The sequence below is a fragment of the Pipistrellus hanaki genome (genome assembly GCF_964339955.1).
Source record: "Pipistrellus hanaki genome assembly, chromosome: 3".
Classification (NCBI taxonomy): domain Eukaryota; kingdom Metazoa; phylum Chordata; class Mammalia; order Chiroptera; family Vespertilionidae; genus Pipistrellus; species Pipistrellus hanaki.
In genome coordinates this window covers 16474659-16494856 of record NC_140505.1, presented here as the reverse complement: position 1 = coordinate 16494856, position 20198 = coordinate 16474659, and the positions used below count along the sequence as shown (strand labels likewise).

Sequence of the window (20198 nt, the reverse complement as noted above, 5' to 3'; positions counted from 1 at the left end):
CAAAAATTATTTGAGAACACCATTCTGAAATACCAACAAGAACAGCTGCAAGAATCTAGAAGAATCTATTGGGTTAAAAATGAAGACCATTTTAAACTGAAGGGAAGAAATCTTTTGATAAATTGAATGAATCATGTTGAGCTTTGAAAATAGTAATGATTCATATTGTCACTGAGGTCACAGTCGTTTGCCATGCAACCCAATACAAAGATTTAAGACAAAGCAAAACAAATTTGGCCTAAGATGAAAATACCAATACATTCTTATATCCAAGAGTCTGTTGTCAAGCAGGCTGTCCCAAGCAGAAATACATTTTCTTTCAGGACCAGAGTTTCCTGGTTGCAATTTAATTAGTCAGCTCTTTTTATAGTAATCTTAAGTTTGTAATCTTCCAATCAGTTCTTTCCAGACAAATAGAAGGTAGGGAAAAATTTAAAGCCCAGGCAAAATAATCCTACAAATGAATGGTTCAAGTATAATGTAACTTGCTAAAAAAAAAAAAAAAAAAAAAAAAAAATAAATTAACTTATCATGGTGATATAATGAGTGTGGTAGTAAAAAACCACTAATCACACAGAGAAAATACAGAATTACATGTATTTTCCAGCCCTATATTAGGATCCTAAGATCTATATGTATGCATAGATTAATATAATAAAAACTTGAAATTATATTATCTTATGAAAGAAATACCCATTTTAGGAAAACTGGCATAGTCACTATATCTATAGACGATTTAAAATGCTATTTTGCCCTTTATTATAATGAAGACTATGGGTGTTTTTATTTTAAAGAAATCAGGGAGGAAGGGAGTAATTCTAGTGTTTCTAGACTAGAACCCTAACACTGACGGGTAAACTGGTTTGGGGAATAACACAGCAGACACAATTATGAGGATTGTCTTTCCTCCCCTTCCTCAGGCTCCAGGATAAAGAAGAATCAATTAGCCCTCAACAGACTATGACCTTGAAGGTTACAGCTCTGAGCATAATGTGCTGAATATGCTGAGGCAGATAGAAGAGGGAGGGACTCCTGAAGCCAATGAAGAGCATGTTTCGGAAACGATACTGTCATTTAAAAATATAATTGATGATGGTCAGTTCATGTCAAAAGCATGCACGATGAAACGAAAGCTCCAGTTCCTTCTCTGACTAAGCGATACTTTCTTAGATGAAAAGAAAAAACAGGAAAGAGATTACAAAAGGACAAAATTCAGTTCCAAGCCTTTTTCCCCCCATTTGCTTCCCTTCAGTTGATGGTTACAAGCTTTTTGAAACAACAAGCATGACCACTTATGATTGTCTGCAAACAAAGCTCCAAGGACCAACCTTTAACAAAAAAAAAAAAAAAAACACACAAAACAAAACAAAACAAAAAACAAAAACAAAAACAAACAAACAAAAAAAACCTCATAATTTTTGAGATACTAATGATTTGTTTTTAGGCACTACTAAAAAAAAAAAAATAACATGGAATTTCCCACACAGAAAACCCTATATGCTGTATAGTGTTCACCAAATGTCCATCGCTAACTTTCCAGGAGAAAACTACTTCCCAGACTGTGTATCCAGGCTTATTTCCAATGCACTTCCGAAGGTGCAGCTGTGCATCAGTCCAGCACTGGTCACTGAGATGCTTTTAGGCAGCACTAAATCTCTTCCACTCAATGCAAATGCCAGAAAATCAATGCCCTGGCTTGCAAAAAAAAAAAAAAAATGTTTAAAGAAACTATATGGAATGTATAATGTACTAAAACACTTAACAGAAGAATTTGCCTTACACATTCATTTCTCATAAAGTCACCATAGACTTTCTAGTAGGTCCTAGATCAGGAAAGTGTGCTGGATTGTTCTCTTTGTTTGCTTGTTTTCTTCCAATGACAAAAATTACAGAATTTAGCTGACAAGTTTTTCCAAAGGCTTCCTATTCCTTCCCTGGGTCAGTAAACCTATCCGGCCCCGTTTTCAGTAAAAGAGACGTTTAAAATGTTCAAGACAAAGGAGTAACCTTGTCCTCGCGGTGAATTTTGCTTCTCCTTGCAGGATCTGTACTTGCTTTTTATAGCCTGTCATTTCATCTGGGTATTATTTCCCGGTCACTTTGCCAGGTGGGAAGAGGCGGCGAATGCAGTGCTGTCTGTCAGACCTTTAATGATGCTTCAGGGATTTGATAAAGATACAAAGCAGTGTCTGCAGAAAGAGGCTTCTTCCCTAATTACACCTGCAAAACAAGCCTGCCTCTCTCTCTCTCTCTCTCTTTTTAAACCTTTGCCAGTGAAACTGGTGTGTACGAAACAGTTTGGAATCACAAGCAGAAATCAAGTTCTCCTGTGTTTCTATAACACACGGGCTCTACCCTCATCCTGACCGTAATGTCTGAAAGAGAGATGTTCTTTATTCTTTATTACTATCGAGAGGGAAACAGAAGGAAGAGTATTTCATCACTGAATCTTTATCCTCAACTCACCTTTAACTCTAAGAGATTTCACCTGCATTACTAAGAACCGAGTTCTCTGATCTTTTACACTTTCCTCCTAAGGACCTATTCACCAATGGAACACGGTGATAGGAGATGAACAAAAGTAAATTAGAAACATTTTTTTTTTAAAAAGCAATAGAAAACTCTCCCCTTTTCTCTTGATGTTTACAACATTCTGACTAGTCATGGTTTCATCCTTGTCAACTTTCCATGAGAGAGCATTGCGCTGAGCCAGGGCGAGCAGCAGCATACTGTTCTGTGTTGTTTTGAAAGTGTGGAATCCCTCTCTCCCGGGTTATAAAGCTGGGCTGCTGCAACCTGACAAGCAAATGGCACATGCCTGACAGACAGCGGTGTCCCTTACTAATGGGCCTCGGACATTGTAATGACCGCCAAGGACGCTACTTAAACATTTGATTACAGAGGACAAGAGCAGTCTGGGGAAATCCTTTCATGCAGGATTGTATTGTGTCTTGAATAGAATAAGGCTGCCCCTCATAAGTGCCCAGTAACCAAAACTACAATCTGGGTAGGACCCCAATCATCCGATGGCAGTGAGAGGTGAGCACTGTGAATGTCTAAAGACTTGATGCAGTATCGGGGAAGAACCGACTGAACTACAGACACGGGGAGAGGTGGTTAAGGAAGAAGAGATGGGGATGGGGATTACTGAGAGGCAGAGGGGAACTGAAAAGTGAAGAGAGGTATCGGGAAGATGCTATGGGGGACAGAAAGGCATAACATCATACTCACTGCTCTATGGAAGTCACACTTACATGAATAAATGATGATCTGATATTTTAATCTCAAAAATCATTAGAAATAAACTGAATTTAAGTTATATTCAAGCATCTTCAATGAAGATGCTAAAGTTTGGGTCCCCCCAACCCCAGATTTCACAATCCAGCTAGAAGGAGTTGCTATGAGAGCACTGATTCATGCCAGCAGTTTGCCAGATCTTTTTACTCATCTCTTCAACGCCACCCGAAGCATCCCAGTCACATGATAGGTTTAGACCGAACCATGCAATTAGAGCTCAGAGAAGAAAAGAAAGCAGCTGCATGCTCTGGAGAACACTTTGTAGGACCTCGAGCCCACCCCCTGGCTTTTATTCACCACCATCTCTCTCTCTCTACTTACAAAGTTTAGGAGCAGTTTGGAGATTAGTTTCTGTTGTTTGTGGCTGAGTTGCTGACTTGGGTGTTCTCACCTCGGGGTTCCGCGTGGGGGGAGGGAAGGACGGTGCAGTGGACGGCAAGAAAGAGAAGGCGAAAACACGGTTCTTCGGGGTGGGCACTGAGGACGCTTCAGAGGACCCCAGAGCATCATCGGCCACTTGCAGTGTAACTCGCACCTCGGTCTCAGACCGAGCCCTGGAGGCAGGTGAAGTGTATGCCTCAGGCGCTACCCACACCGCTGAGGCAGCAGTTGGATCCAGAGAGATAATAGGGTCCTGGCCTAACCCCCCAGGGTCAAGGTGAGTGGGGGAGTCATACTCAAATATCTTGTCCACAAAGACCCACTTGAGGCCGGCGATGCAGAGGCAGAGGCTGACCAGGCAGGCCAGAATGGGGACAATGCAGATCTTTTCCGAGTTGAGACAACCCCGCAGGCGCTCGGCTTCCAGGCAGACGCAGCAGGGCACGGCCAGGCCCACCAGGCCAGGGCTTCTCCCGTCTTCAGTCTGGGTCTCTGGCATGTCTTCTGCGGCCGGAAGCCCATCCAGAGACGGGTCTGCACTCAGCTGAGTGGAGGGGCTGGAGGACCTCTCGGGGGCCCCCTCAGACATGTCTGGGGAATAGATCTCCATCGGCTCACCTCCAGAAGGCCTGGCCTCTCTCACGGTCCATTACCATGCAGAGCCCCCCCCAACCAAATGAGACAGCATCTTACAGGGGGAAATCGATAAGTCGTCCAAGTCCAAGGCCATTATCACAAGCAAAGAGGAGTTCAGGAGGCAGGAAGGCGGAGGGGGGAGAGGAAAGCCTCTAGCAACTAGCAGCTAAAAGTATATTGTAATTCTTTACCACTGTGTTGGGGGCCACTTTGGCAGTTCTTTTTAAATGCTTCTCCCAACCATCCCGGCTGGTCCAGAGGACAGGGGCCAGAATAGAAAGCCCGGCTGACGGTGGGTGGATTAAGTAAACCAGTAGCCCAGACTGAAAGGCATGTTCCTCACCTCGAGCATCTGAAGCTGGTCTCCGCTTGGATGGAGAAAGCAACTGTCATGCAGGAGAAGTAGGAGCAGAAGCAGGACCAGCGCTGGCGGCGGCGGCGGCGGCAGCAGCGGCGGCGGCAGAAGAGGCAGCAGTGACAGTAGCAACAGCATCCTGTAGTGTTAATGCGACGGCGGAGTGGGGCTGAATCATTACAGAGCAGCAGGTGCCTGCCCTTGGAGCATCACTGCAAGCAGCATCCTCGCAGGGGACCAAAGGGAAGAGTGCGGCCAGGCGGGGCGGTGACTCCCCTCCCCGCCCTGCCTCCGCCCTCACCCCCCAACCACTCCTCTTTGTGCTTCTGGAGCGCTCATTCACTTTCTTCCTCTGCTGCTCTCAGAGTCTCTTGCTCTTCCTTTCCCCTCCTCTTCCAAAGAAGGTCTCTCCTCTCTCTCTCTCTCTCAGTCTCTTTCTTTTTTTTTTTCCTCCCTCCTCTCCCAACCCCCACAGCCTCCTCTATGCGCACTCCAGAGCTGCTGGCTGGGCTGAGTAAAATCAGGATCCCCAGCCGCACAGGACTGCCAGTGACTTCCTATGTTATCCAATTAGAAGGAATAAAGGCCATCAAATCAAAGAGAAGCAGGCAGGCACCAGTTAAGCTTTGTCCCCATGGCCCCCACCCCTTCTCTTTCTCTCTTTTTCTCTGCAAAAACCGCCCCAGTCTTCCACCCCCGAACCCCCCTGCCTTGTTTGCTTTCAGTCTTGCTGGCTCTTTCCTTCACCCACGGTAGGGTCAGAGAAAAGCCAGCAATCAATGCTAGCAATCTAACAAAGCTGGGATAGGGTGGGGGCTGTAGGTGGGACCTTATGGGTTGGACCTGAGGCTTGGCAAAGTCTGATATCTGATTCCTCCCCAGAGAGGTGAGCTTTGCAACAGCAATCTCTCCTGCCTGCTGCTGAGAGCTCGCGTTCCTTCCCCAGCCCTCTAATAAGTTTTGTTCACCACAGAGGACTGTTATTACCAGATTTTCAACCAACAGTTAGGATGTATTTTGCTAACCATGGACAGCTCTGCCTGCAGTCCTTTGCATAAAGATGGTGTGAGTCTCTGCAATGCCAGGTGCAAAGTGCTGAGTGTGTGCTGGAAGAGGGGGGCTGCGGGGCAGGGGAGATTATATATATATATATATAATCCTAACTCCGGTCCCCTTTAAATTACCATTTCCCTGTCCCACCCACAGCAGCCCTAGTCAAGCTAATAAGAAACACTGGTAAGTAACAGAGCTACCCAGGGAGCAAAGGCTACCACTTCATTCTGAAATTAGCCTTCACTGTGACTCCACACTGCGGAGGTTTGAATTCCCTGGGCGAGGTAATGTATACCACATGTCCATGGCTATAACTGCACTGCAAGAGCTAAGAAGAGTTTTTTTTGTGTGTGTGTGTGTGTGAGAGCATGCCTTTTGGGGTTAGGTTTCAATAGCTTTACCTTAGATAGTTTCAATGCTAATTTTTTCCCCTTTTTTAGACAGCAGTCCTTAAGAGACCAAAAGAGATGCACTATCCTTAACAGAGACAGGCTCCCTTGAACTTGCCGATCATTGCACATCAATGCACACCGTATGCATCTGGCCCTTTAACCTATGTTGTGCTGTGACTGGACGGTGAATGGTTTCCAAGGAAGCATGTTGCTCACCTATGTCAACAGGAGACTTAAAAATGCTCTCTAAATCTATATTATGTAACCATCATACGAGTCTCAGGAGCAATAACATTTAAGGCTTGAGTCCTGAGAAAATCCGCTTTAAGCACATTCAATTTTGTGTAGTGCAATCTTCACTGCTTCAGATTATTTTTCAGCTTTTAAGTGGGCATGGAATTAGAATATTATTATTTCTTTCAAAGTGAAATGAGTCCATAATTATAGTTAGAAGAAGAATAACATCTTAAAATGTGTTTTTCAGTAATATAGCTAACAGCCACAATTATTTAAATGCCCAAACCAATTTAAATAACCATGATTATGACTATGACAAGCTTATGAGCAAAATGAGCTATCCTATAGTTCACCTGTACATAACCTGCACTTATATCCCAGTAACTGGTGTCTTAAAATAATTCTTATGCTTAATTTCTAGCTTTAACTATTTGATTTGAAAGTAGTGAGAATTTTCTTCTATTCTATTTTATTAGAATTTTCTTCTAATCTAAAGGATTCTATTCTGCAATAGACATGAAATTTCACTTCATTGAAAATCTATATTGAAGCATTTACAGTATTCATACTGAAAGGTATTAAGATTTTAATTATCCATATTCATGTAAATATTCAAAACCAATACAAGCAATGAATTGCTTATACTAAGTTAGGGTAATTTATAATTCCTTTAAATATCACTCAGGCTAAAAAGGTGGCACTTAACTCCTCAATTCTACCTCCAACCAATGTTTCACTCAAGTATAATAGATTGGCATTTCATCCACAGACAAGGTCATCTAAATTTCAAAGACCAAAATGGGATTCAGGTAGCCCAAGTCAGACAGGGAAAAAAATATCAATTATAGTAACCTGTAGTTAAGAAAAGGGGTCCTTAATTTGCCCAAATAACAACTACTCACCTCTCCTTAACCATTAGGATCAAACATACATAGCAGACAAAGATATTAATAAGCACTAGCTGTAATATCAAAGATACCCAGCATTTAACAAAGGAAAACAACGTATCATACATAGGCTAGAACAAAACAGACAGACCTGTGGGCTGGCACAGCTGTGCTCTCTCCTGGACTACACTACTCAGACTGTGGCATGTGTCCATGGACCTGACCCCTAGAGCATCTAGAAGCTCAGATCAGCTTGCAGAAAGCCTGCATCCTATAACCTTGTTTCCTACCAAAATGGAAGGTGACTATAATGGAGGAAAGGGAGTAGGACAGCAGGTAAAGAATAAAAGGAATTCTCCTTGAGTTCTGTCCTTGAGAATAGGAGCCAGAAGTTGCCTTTAACCCTTTATCAAATTCTCTTGAGCAATAATGATTTGAGGAAGGGTAGTGTATATGGGATCAGAATTCCTTTCAGATAAAACATGCCTGTTAGTAGGAAGAAATGCAAAGAGATATCAATATAACTCTTTAGACTTCAATCCTATTTCAATGACTCCTCAAAAATGAACAAGAGACAATTTTTTACTACCTTTTAAAAACCATATTACCACCTCCTTCATAACAACAAAAGTTACATTTTTTGAGCTCCATCTTTGTGCCAGGAACTCTGCCTGGTTCTTAACATACATTGTCTTTTTTTTTTTTTTTTATCATCACAAATCCTGTACAGTACCTATTAACAGACTGAGGCAGCTTAGGTCACTTGGCCGTGGACACAGAGCTATTTAAGGTACAGGATCAAGATCTGAGCAAGTCTGACTCATGCTATTTCTGATGAAAAATATTGCATCTCTTTTTTAATCAAAAGAACACATGTGATTATGTATTGCTTACCTATCACATCAATGGGAGAATAAGCAAACCAGAAAGTGAAACACTGAAATAGCCATGACCTCAGTGTAACTAGTGAACAAACTTAAAGGCACCTGGTTTCCAAAATAATAGCCCTCTAAATTTTTGCCTGCTGATTTTCAGACATTGTAAGCATTAAACACAGGCCATTTAAATATTATCTATTTATAGTTTAGATGAAATGAACTCTTCAGCAGTCCCAGTTTGAGGATTTTCTTTGGAAAGCTATTTCAGTTCTGTATTGCTATGAGATAAACTGTCCAGAAATATCAACCATTGTATATTATCTCACTAGACTGCAGGTTTACTGGGTTCAGCTGAGTGGTTCTTCTGCTCCACTTGATGGCAGCTGGGGCTGAAACAGCTGGAGATGCAATTGGGCTGAAACATTGAAGATGGCTCACACACAACTGGCAGCTGATGCCAGATGTCAGCTGGGCGCCCAGCTGGGAGTGGCAGATGGTGCACCCACATGTGGCCTCTCTAAGTGGCTGTGCTTCTCACAGTGTGGCAGCTGGGTTCTGAGAGGAAGCATTCCTAGAGGGAGGAAGTGCAAGCTACCAGGCCTCCTAAAGTCTCGATCTGGAATTGACACAGGTTATTTCCACTGCATCCTACTGGTTAAGCAGTCACAGTGCCACTTGAGATTCAAGGATGGGACAAATACATCTTTATGGACGAGGGGCAAAGAATCAAATAATCTACCATAGCAGATAAGGGAGTAAATATTAGTACGTCAATCCAAGTCAAGAGCAGACAAAGTATTAAAGATAATTGACTTTTCAAAAACACTATTTCTGATTCACTTACATAATATTCCAGATTCTTTCTAAACCAGCTTCTCTGAAGAAAAATTCCATTATATCATCAGATAAAAGATATTCAAATTCCTCTGCTACCTCAATTCAAACTAAGCTCTTTGGTTCTGCAAGAATTTTATGGATTCTATTATCAGAAGTATTTAGCATAGCTCCATCAGATGAAAGAGGCTGATAAATGCCATTTTGCTTTTGACCATATTACTCAAACCTCTTTTCTCTTTTGATTTTCCCCCCAGTATTTTGGTTATTTCACTCTGAAAATATTTATCCCTGAAGAAGTTTATCCTTGCTCCTAAATTTTATGGCTGAAAAAGTAGAATTTACTTTGGGGTATCTAATGCCACAATGATAGCAGTAATTTTATTTTGGGATGACAATCTTTGGAGATGACTATGTAGAACTTACAATGATTTATTTGCTAATGAATTGTGAAATCATGATTTCACAAGAAACCTTCAGGACCTAAAGGTAACCTTAGAAACGTGCTGCTTCCAATGAGAGAGAGAGAGGACAGAGTATGCAAATGGGTGATCCCTTTGCCTCTTCCCACCCATCTGAAAACTAACCTCCAGCTCAAGTCCCTGGAGCCCTTCTTGCTTCCAAGTCACAGACCCAGCATGTCCTAACCATGATATTATTGGAGCTTATCTTCACAGTTGGTGTTATTATTTAAATATGTCTTGTATATAGGTCTGAAGAACACAATTCTTTGAAGTTCGGATCTATCAATTCCTAGTTTTCCCAAACCTAGAGCTATGCTATTTCTTCAATACATTTTATTTGGTTTTATTTTCATTGAGATTGAATTATATAGATGATGCCACTTCTAATAAATTGGCAAGGTATTTTTCATACCATCTGCCTATTTAAAATACCTTCTATAATCTCCCCCATTTCTTCAGATATTTTAATGTCCAGTCCCAATGCATCCTATAAAATTTTTCTGATTGATCCAAAATAAGCCTTCCATGACTGTACCTTGTTCTAGTGAAACTCAGTTACCCCAATTATGATTAACTCAGTCATTACAGATCTTATCAGTGGATGAAAACTTGGGAATAACCCAGAATTTAACTGTTTTTTTTTGTTTTGTTTTGTTTTTTGTTTTGTTTTTTCCATAATTCTTCTCTCATTGGCTAACCAGAAAAGTTTTCTGAGGGTAAACCTAATCAATGTGGTCTTTGACATTCTACATTATACATAATTTTAAAGGGGTGAGATGAAACTCATTTCACCTTAGTGGACAGGTATTTTACTCCCTACTTTGAGGCTTAGTCAAGATTCTGATTATACCTTATTCTTATCCAGTGAAAATTTACTTAGAGAAGACAATCTGACTTAATTTTAAGAATTATTTTGTGCTGAAACCAGTTTTGCTCAGTGGATAGAGCATCGGCTTGCAGACTGAAAGGCCGCAGGTTCGATTCTGGTCAAGGGCATGTACCTTGGTTGCAGACACATCCCCAGTAGGGGGTGTGCAGGAGGCAGCTGATCTCATCGATGTTTCTCTATCCCTCTCTCTTCCTCTCTGTAAAAAAATCAATAAAATATATATATATATATTTTTTTTAAATTATTTTGTGAGACGCTGTTTTAAATGTTTGATATTGACTGTGGGTTTGTGCTCTCATTTTGTACCAAGATGACCAATTCACTCTAGCATATTGTGTTCTTTATGAGTTCAGATCCCTTGTGGCACAAGATACAGTAAATGATCTAAAAGATGAGAATGTGAGAATTTTATATAGGAAGATATTTTTATTAAATATGATAGTTATGAAGAGTCTATTTTACTTTGAGAGAACTTACTAATTTCTCATTCCCCATAAGTAAAATCATTGGTTATAAGCAGCCACTGTTTATTTTATTTTTAATTTTACAAGTCACTTTTCTTTTAAAATTATACTGGGCAAGTTTTTGGAATGAGATGGAGATGGTAGTTGCATGACAATTGTGATAAATGGAATAAATTGTTAACATTAAGATGGATAATTTTATGTTAAGTGAATTCCAAGTCAATAATAAAAATTAACTGGATATGCATCATAGCTTCAGCTTCTCCCACACTTAATTTTAAAAGGAAAACATGTCCTATATGACTAGTTTTATGAGTGGACTGCACTAAAATAATGAGACTTTTTTATGTGTAAGCTGCCCTTCTACAAAATCTCAGTAGGCCACGTGGCATTAAATCTCTGACAATGATTAATTATGAACTCTGAAGTGATTGATGTTGCTGATGCAATACTGCATCTCAAGAAACTTCCAAGTACAAATAAAAAATAACAAAGTGATATGTCCTTGAGAGTTTCAATTCAAAACAGTTTTATGAAAAAATGAGGAAGGTTTATAACTATGCTATTTTACATAGTTTAAATATTATTTCTCATTGTTCAACTCCATCCATTGCCTATTTAGGAATTACTAGAATTATGAGCAAAGGATGGAGGAAAGTGGCAGTATTTATGAATTATCAGTATTTCATCTACAGTGTGCTTTGTTATGAAACATGTGATAAACTTACCATCAGAAAGCAAGTTCCATAAAGGCAAGAACTGTGTCTGTTTCCATTACTATATCTCCACTACGTAGGACATGTCTGGCACACAGTAAGTACTGTTGAGTGAATGTATCAATATGGAAACTCAACTAAAGGGGGATGTGTAAATTATGTGAAAATGTCTTAAAGATATGGGTTCTTCAGTTAGAATTTTACTCATGTGAATAAATGCAAATAATGTTAAACTGCTCTGCGTGTTTGAATAACAGAAAGGAGAAAAATTAGAAGGAAAATTACCTTTATAGTAACTATTCTGATGTTGTATAATTGGATGGCCTTTTATAATATTGACTAGAGCAATATATGTATTAGTTACATTAAACAAATACAGTTGCTTTGTTTCATTAATATTCATAACTATAAGTTAAGTTCACAGCACAAGGCAGCACAACTTAGAGAGAATTTGTCTGTTTATTTTACCCTCAAGACATACAGCAAATGTACAAGGAGTAATTTGGACTTTTGTGTGCATGTACATGTATAATCTCATTTAAATAAAGGCTGTACTTTGATGCAGAAAAAGAAATGAAAAATAAAGGGAAACTGCCTCTGATAATCAATGCTAGTTTAATACAAATTCCATAAAGTTTTTAAAATGGAAGGAATTGAACTTGATTTATACTCAGGCACTAGCTATTCCTTTAGAGTTCAATTGCTTGTCAGCTGAGTCTATAAACTGGTCCTCAAATTAATCCAGAAATGCAGTGCATAGTACAGCATATCACTATTACAAATGCTTTTAGTAGAAATGTGTTAGTCTGATTTACATTTTCCTTAGAGGCTACACAGTTCTCTCTACTTTTTGTTGAAAAAATAAAAATATAAGGCTGCACCAAAGGGAAAAAATGGAGGAGTACATATGCAGTCTCCAGCACTGATTTGGCATTCTGAGTGAGTCATCCAACCAGCAATACTATTATAAGGTCACAGCCTTTTGATGCTCAGAGACATGAAGAATCTATTTAAAATCCAATGGCAACCTCATATTTTTCTGCTATTTCCCAGTCCAAAGGATGGAAACTTTTTCTGCATTGTTACACTTTTAATTCCTTTAAAAATACAAATGTGAAAGCTGAAAGATAAAAATATCGTATGATTTGACCTCCAATTCAAACCTTCCTATCAGAATTACTTAAGAATGACTGTTTAGCCGAAACCGGTTTGGTTCAATGGTAGAGCATCGGTCTGCGGACTGAAAGGTTCCAGGTTCGATTCCGGTCAAGGGCATATATGTTGGTTGCGGGCATATCCCCAGTAGGGGGTGTGCAAGAGGCAGCTGGTCAATGTTTCTCTCTCATTGACATTTCTGGCTCTCTATCTCTCTCACTTCCTCTCTATAAAAAATCAATAAAATATATTTTTAAAAAAAGAATGACTTTATTTCCTTTCCTTTCTATTTCAGAAATTATTTGAAAATAAAGAATTTAGATTCAACACAAAGATTCAACACAAAAACTGTAATCTCAAAAACAATTAATTTTTTTCACTGGCTGAATGTTGGAGGTAAATAGAATAGGTCTTACCCATAAATTTTATTTTATAAAAGAAGAAAAAATGTCCCAGAGGGTAAAAATAATATTCCTGGAGTCACACGAACATTAATTTCAGAATCATGAGTATAATTCATGTCTATTGCTCCTCCCCTTTCAATTCATTTCTACAAAAGAAAGCTCTTTGTTTACATTCTGCCAATTAGATAGAAAGGAATAGTAGAGTGGACAGTTTAGATTTTCTCTCACTACTACCATGGATTATGTCTGTAGATATATCTCACTTTCTTTTTTCCATTGATCTTTAGAGAGAGAATAGGAGGGAGGAGGGAGACATAGAGAGAAACATCTATGTGAAAAGACACATTTACTAGTTGTCTCCTGCACACGCACCATGGGGCCATGGATGGAGCCTGCAATCAAGGTATGTGCCCTTGACTGGGAATTGAACCCATGATGCATCTGTCTGAGGGCTGACACTCTAACTACTGGGGCTAGATATATCTCACTTTGACCTTTTACTGTGACTGTCTATTTGGAAGTTTATTTTACTTAATGCTACCATGACTGCTTTTGGTCACAATACTGCAGAACATTCGGACCCTTTTTCTGAATGTTATTCAGAGACTAATATTCACATTTGAACTTAGTTATTCAACAACATTTCATCACAGTGAGGGGACACATAGAATGTGGGCTCTTGAGCCCCATAACTTTCATTGAGAACAGGTTGGAGATCAGAAATTAAACAATTGAAACATTACAGTGAGCTTTATGCTTATATGGGAATGAATGGGATAAAGAGACTCTAGTGGATGGAAAAGAGCACAAGTCCAGGACAGTTAACCTGAAATAGGAATCAGCCTCACATCATTGCAGAGGTTCAAAAATATACAGCATCAGGAATTGCTAATACCTGAGAATTGGTGAGCCAAGGTGCCTTCTTCTTTTAATTTGGAGAAATAGAAGATTGGCACAGGAAGGAGGGATTGTCAGGAATAGAAAAAGAAAGCTGCTGATGACTGGGTTCTGCTCTGAAATATCATGACTAGAAAATGCCAGGTCCAAATATGATGACTCACTTCAGAGGAACCTATATTCTATTTGTTAGCCTAATCCTTCACATATATATTCTCTTAGATAATATAATAAAATAAATGGATCATGCATACTGAGATATTTGGGGGGGAAATGCACTCAGGAGTGCAACTTACTTAAAATTGCATGAAACATAAAAAAGGTTGATGGATAGATAATATGTGATAAAGCAAAATGTCAAGTGTAAAATCTAGGTAGTGGGTTTAAGTTGTTTACTATACAATTCATATAACTTTTCTGTGTGTTTAAAAGTTCTATAATAATATGCTGATAAACCTTTTGAAAAACAATTTTTCATGGCTATTTCTTGTCACCATACAGGGCAGAGAACCCATCTTAATCTACTATAGTAAGTTTTATTATTAAAAACTCCTTAGCCAATGTCCCTCCCCCCAAAATACACCAATTCCACATTCAACAACCTGCACAAGGTTACATCTCTTCCACCCTCCACTACATGCCCCATCCCCACCCATCTTCTCCTACTACTCTTATTTTAAGAAACTGACTTTTGTTTTGTTATGTTTTTTGAGACCTTGGATACTTTTAGAGTTTAATTTGCAGACAAACTTTTTAAAACAAATTATTTTTAACCAAACCATATCTTGAAAACTGTTTATATAGAAGACCCTGGGGAAAAAATGAACTGTTCATTGTGGAAGGCCTTAAATTACATTATTACAGTAGAAAATACAGGAGGTAGAAGATAACTGAAAAGACTAATGCAACATTAGATTCAAATCTACAGCTCCCGTAGCTCCTTAAAACATGGTTTTAGAAACTAAACCCAACATTTTCAGTAACCATAGAAACAGTTAAAATAAAATTTGCCATGAAAGCCCTTATATCATGCTTGACATAGGGAGGTAGGAAGATGTAAGAACCAGGACACATGAGACATGACATATTATCTACAACTCCCATTTGCTTTACTGAGGGTGTAGTTTCAAAATTCAGTCACCTTCTCCAGCTTCAGACTCAGGTTCCTCTTCAGCATTTTTGAGCCACTCCACAAACTTTTCCACTTGTTCAAGGAAAACACCTTTCCCCTTTGCAACACGTGCATCTGGTACCACTTCTGAATGGGCTCCTCACTCAGGACTTCAGCTTTATAAAAAAGCACCACTGTTTTCTGGAAGGTTTCATGAAGTGAATGTTATCATAACAATACTCCTGAGTCTTCAGTAACAGAGTCAGTTCAGCCTAACCTTGAGTAGTGAAGGCAGCAAGGAGAGGGCTGTATTGCTTCAAGTGCTTGTTGGCTTGATCTGCTACAAGCTCCTCTTTGTCCTTCCATTTCACGGTGCTCATTATACTGGACCGGATAAATCCAATGACAATCGGTTCTGGGATGTTGTTGTTTTTTTTCATCTCCTCATTGGCATACAAAATTATATCTTTAAATAGATCACCATGGGACATCTGTTCTTGAAACTCTTTCTGGAGTTCTTTACAAGCTCCTATGGTTTGCTGATTCCGAACATATTCAGAAAGCTCTTTTAAACCCGCCTCAGTGAAATACTTTGTGAAGTAATCAACGCTTTGTTTATTGGCAGGAAAAAGTTCCATCAGTCTGTTATCCATGCTGACTTTCCGAAAACTTGAAGCTACTGTATTGATGTTTTTTTCTTCTTCCATTTATCTATGACGTAAAGCGCTTTACAGCAAAAGCTGCTAAAACCCCTTTCTTTAACCAAATTCTCATTATAAAGGCTATTAGGAATGGATGCACTGTTTCGTTAGCCAGAGGAACACCAGTCATCATAGCTAATTTGTTCCTCTCCAACTTCGAAAAACCCTTTCAGAACAGCAGCAGCCTTTTCACTTCATCTTCAAAAGCTTTCTCCAGATATTTGTAGCGCCTGGTTAACTTGTTAAAAAAAAAAAAAACACACACACACACACAAAAAAGCAACCCGAGCAAATGCTTGCATGGTCTCTAGGTCTTCTTGTGATAACACACAGACATCTGTACACATCATGTCATCGCCAGTGTACCACCTGGGACCAGCATTCCCCCGGCCACCACAATGTTAAAGAGTGTTTCTGCATATCGGCAATAACTAAGTTTTTCTTCAGAAGCATCAAGAAACTACTACTGCTTCCAAATCAGTACCAGTTTCACTTAAGCCTTGAATAATACAATCTTGAAACTGAGTGGTGTCAAACCTCTCTTTTTCATCTCTTTTTCTCATTTTAAAATGCTGGCCTGATAGCATTGGCTTTTGCTGCTTTTGATTATTCATAAAAGACCCCCGAATTTAAGGCAAAGAGAAAAGGGCCAGAAATTCCAGATATGGTGATGGTGGTCTGATGATCCCTTCTCAGCAACTGGAACTCAAGACATTGACTTTTAAGATGAATGTTAATATTATATTAAGAATATAAGATCCGTATAATCAGAACCATTATCAAATGACAGTGAAGTATCTTGATATGACAAACCTTTAGTTGCCTCAGAAAATCTAAGACCTTTTCCTGATCCCTCCCTCCATACCATTTATTTATTGAGAAGGGATTTTTTTAATGCTATACTTTAATCATTAAGGGATTGGGACACCTATGAATAATGTGACGAGGAAACTTGTAAAGTTCACACTACTAACAAAATCAGAAAGGTTAGACAGTAAGCTTCATTCTGTTGGGAAAAAAATAGAATATTTTTATTGTTAATGTCATTTCCATCTTGACAATATCTTTTCCAATGGTCAACTGGTCTGGGGACACAATAAGGCCAAAGGTTCTGATGTAGATAGAGGTTGAGCTTTTCCACAGTTGTTCTTCCCACCCAGCTATGCATACAGATATCATATAAAACTAGTAAATATTTATGATGCAGTACAAAGCCCCTCTAAAAGCATCTGTATTTAACTAAATCACGATACTGACAGCAAGAGGCCTGCGGAGTAATTTAACCTAGCAGAAAAAGTACTTCTTTTACATATCACTGCAGTGCAGAGTTTCAACCAGATGCTTCTTTCTGCCCCCATATACCTCCCATAAGAAGGAAAGCTTAATTGAAATGGTGCAGAAGGCTTTCAAACAGCCTTCTCAAATGAAACATAAATCTTCAGAAGTGTTTCTCAAAAATTCTTCTTTGAGGCTTTGCTATCACTGTCACTGGAGGTCAGACAATCCATTTTCAGGTTAAGTCCTCTTCACCCAAGATTAAATACCTGCTTTTAGGCCCCCCACCCTTTTTTTTCCCACCCTGACCTTCCAAATGTTTACTGCAGTCTATACTGATTAATAACAAAGTCATCCAAAAGGATCCCCTCATTCTTCCCTTTAACCTGCAAAAGACTCCAAGGGAAAAAAAAAATGTGAGTGGCTATATCAAAAGTTAAATTATTGTTAACCATTCACACCCTGAAAGCCAAAGGATCTACTGAGATCAATACCATCTCACACCTGTCAGAATGGCTATCATCAACAAATCAACAAACAACAAGTGCTGGCAAAGATGTGGAGAAAAAGGAACCCTCTAACACTGCTGGTGGGAATGCAAGACAGTATGGCATTTCCTCAAAAAGTTAAAAATGGCCAAAACCGGTTTGGCTCAGCAAATAGAGCGTCTGTCTGCAGACTGAAAGGTCCCAGGTTCAATTCTGGTCAAGGGCATGGACATTGGTTGCGGGCACATCCCCAGTGGGGAGTGTGCAGGAGGCAGCTGGTCGATGTTTCTCTCTCATCGATGTTTCTAGCTAACTCTCTCCCTTCTTCTCTGTAAAAAAATCAATAAAATATATATTTAAAGGGAAAAAAAGTTAAAATGGAACTCCCATTTGACTCAGTAATATCACTTCTTGGGACTATATCCCAAGAAACCAGAAACACCAATCAGAAAGGATATATGCACCCCTATGTTCATAGCAGCACAATTTACAATAGCTAAAATTTGGAAACAACTTAAGTGCCCATCAGCAGATGAGTGGATTAAAAAACCGTGGTAAAACTACACAATGGAATACTATGCCACTATAAAAAAGAAGGAACTTTTACCATTTGTAACAACATGGATGGAACTGGAGAGCATTATGCTAAGTGAAATAAGCCAGCCAGAGAAAGATAAATATCACAAGATCTCACTAATACAATGATCAACATAAACGGATGAATAAAAACAGATCCAGAGACAAATGTCAGGGGAGGGGCGGGGTTAGAGAGCAACCAAAGGACTTGTATGCATGCATTTAGCATAACCAATGGACACAGACACTGGGGTGGTGGGGGCTTGCGTGGGGTAGGAATGGCTGGGGGTGGGGGTCAATCGGAGAAAAAGGAGACATGGAAATCTTTTGACAATAAATAAATTAATAAGAAAAAGAAATACTATACTTAAGCAGTTTTCCAAGGTACCTAAGCATTTGGTGATGCAAAAGAACAGCAGGTAGATATTTCTGAAATTTAAAAGAGAGATAAAAGTGCAATGAAAAGGCAACACTTTTTTAGGCATCTCAGGCTCAGAGTTAGCTGTACTTCTAGATCATATGGTTTTAAAATAACCCATGGCTGTCCGAATAGGTGCAAAATAATTACTCCAGTGGTAAATAGTTGTGAAAAAATCAAGACTAAATGCTTGAGTTGTCCACCTCAAAATGAAATGGTATTATTGAAATTCAGCCAGCATGCAGCAACTGATTTGTAAATTTGCTGCTCAGCATTTAAACAAACTTCATTTCACAGTCTGGCAGGTAAAATATACAAATCCCCAGGATGACCTGCTTCTCAAAAGTAGTAGATTTCATATTTAAGGTCACTGTCATATATATAATAAAAATAGCCACTATTTCTAAAGACTCAAGATATATGTTAATTTATCTAGCTTTCCATCCACATGCATAAAAAAATGTTTACTAAGTGGCTACTTATCTCACAGACATTGTGCTAGGGCTTATAGATTTGGTAGCAGGAAGATAAAAGAAGTTCCATTCTATAGTCTCTTTTTTATCTGAAGTACTAAGTAAGGCCATCTGCTGAGAGGAAGGCATGAATCAAATTTTGAGAGTGGTAAGGTCTGAGTCATTTTGGAAAGTAGAAGAGAGGAATGACTGTGAAAAACAGAGCAGGTTGGACATTGTGGCAAGTAGAATATTTATATTAGTCCTTCCTTCTTTATAATCCTCCCTACCAGTACCTTATTTTTCTTCTTGAGAATTATACTGTAAATATATACCAATGGAAGCCTTTAAAAAGAAAAAAGGTCATTGACAACATAAAAATGAGATAGAAGGTATCAGGGATAAATATTGATGAAAGACAAGACTTGGGGTGGTGAAAACATAATACAATAGACAGACGATGTATTATAGAATTGTATACCTGAATCCTATATAATTTTATTAACCAATGTACTCCAATAAATTCAATAAAAATGTGTGTTTTGTTTTCTTTTTTTGAGCTCTCCAGTACTTGGGCCCAAGCAAGATTGAAGTTGGGGAGAGAGGAGGAAGAGAAGAGAACAAGAACAATTATGATGATAGTAATGCATAGGCTCACATGCACAACACAATTTCTATTTCAGAAACTTTTACATCTCAGAACAGTGCACCTTCTTGCAACACCAGAATTTAATCTCCAACAATAGATGGCCCACTTCATTATGATGTGAGGCTTACCTCTGGCCATGATAAAAACCAACCCATTTAATGATGTTGACGGTAAGTACATGAATCAAAAAACTTGAAGTTACTACACAGTATGATGTCTTTCTGCTGTAGATTTATCCTACTATGAACAAGATGAGGGGGAAAGACATGCCCTAAACCCAGAGTTGAGTGGAAAAATTTAATTTCTTTTCAAATTTTTTAGATAAATTAAATCAATATCTGGAAACACTGTAAATTAGAGCAAGTTAAAAATTATAATGAAAAGAGAGGTCTGGCCATTGGTGAGTTAATGCTTTGTCTGTCACTTATTTCCCATGTAGTTTTTTAAAACATATGACTTAATTCTCAATTTTTCCACATCAGTTTTAGTTTATCTTCTCCCTGCTTCCTTTGGTAACTTTAATCATTCATTCATTCATTCATTCATTCAATAATTATTCAATAAGAATCTATTAAGTACCAGGCCAAAA

General features: G+C 38.8%; 2 protein-coding genes and 1 pseudogene across 12 annotated transcripts in view; all 3 read right to left on the bottom strand.

Annotated features, from left to right (window-relative positions):
* The window catches only part of NRG1 (neuregulin 1), a 203756-nt gene that overhangs the window by 108478 nt on the left and 75080 nt on the right, over positions 1–20198 (bottom strand). Inside the window, exon 1 of one of the 10 annotated variants that reach the window (XM_084877037.1) lies at positions 4658–4702. The exons of 6 other annotated variants lie outside the window; for them this stretch is intronic. Coding sequence is in view for 3 of the 4 variants with exons in the window: in XM_084877043.1 (XP_084733169.1) it covers positions 3619–4288 (670 nt within the window). In the remaining variant the exon portion in view is untranslated. Of the gene's footprint in view, positions 1–3618; positions 4538–4657; positions 4703–20198 lie in introns of those variants that run through there. 3 more of the 10 variants (XM_084877043.1, XM_084877039.1, XM_084877036.1) reach the window with 3 other exon arrangements.
* The window catches only part of LOC311619108 (uncharacterized protein), a 459679-nt gene continuing 444085 nt past the window's right edge, over positions 4605–20198 (bottom strand). Inside the window, exon 2 of the mRNA XM_084877081.1 lies at positions 4605–5049. Coding sequence (XP_084733207.1) covers positions 4616–4807 — 192 coding nt within the window. The 5' untranslated portion in view covers positions 4808–5049 and the 3' untranslated portion in view covers positions 4605–4615. The remainder of the gene's footprint in view (positions 5050–20198) is intronic.
* Positions 14759–16407, bottom strand: LOC311620296 (eIF5-mimic protein 2-like; annotated as a pseudogene). The gene is made up of 2 exons: positions 15328–16407; positions 14759–15226 (listed from the first exon to the last, which is right to left on the bottom strand). The product of its transcript is annotated as an eIF5-mimic protein 2-like (transcript).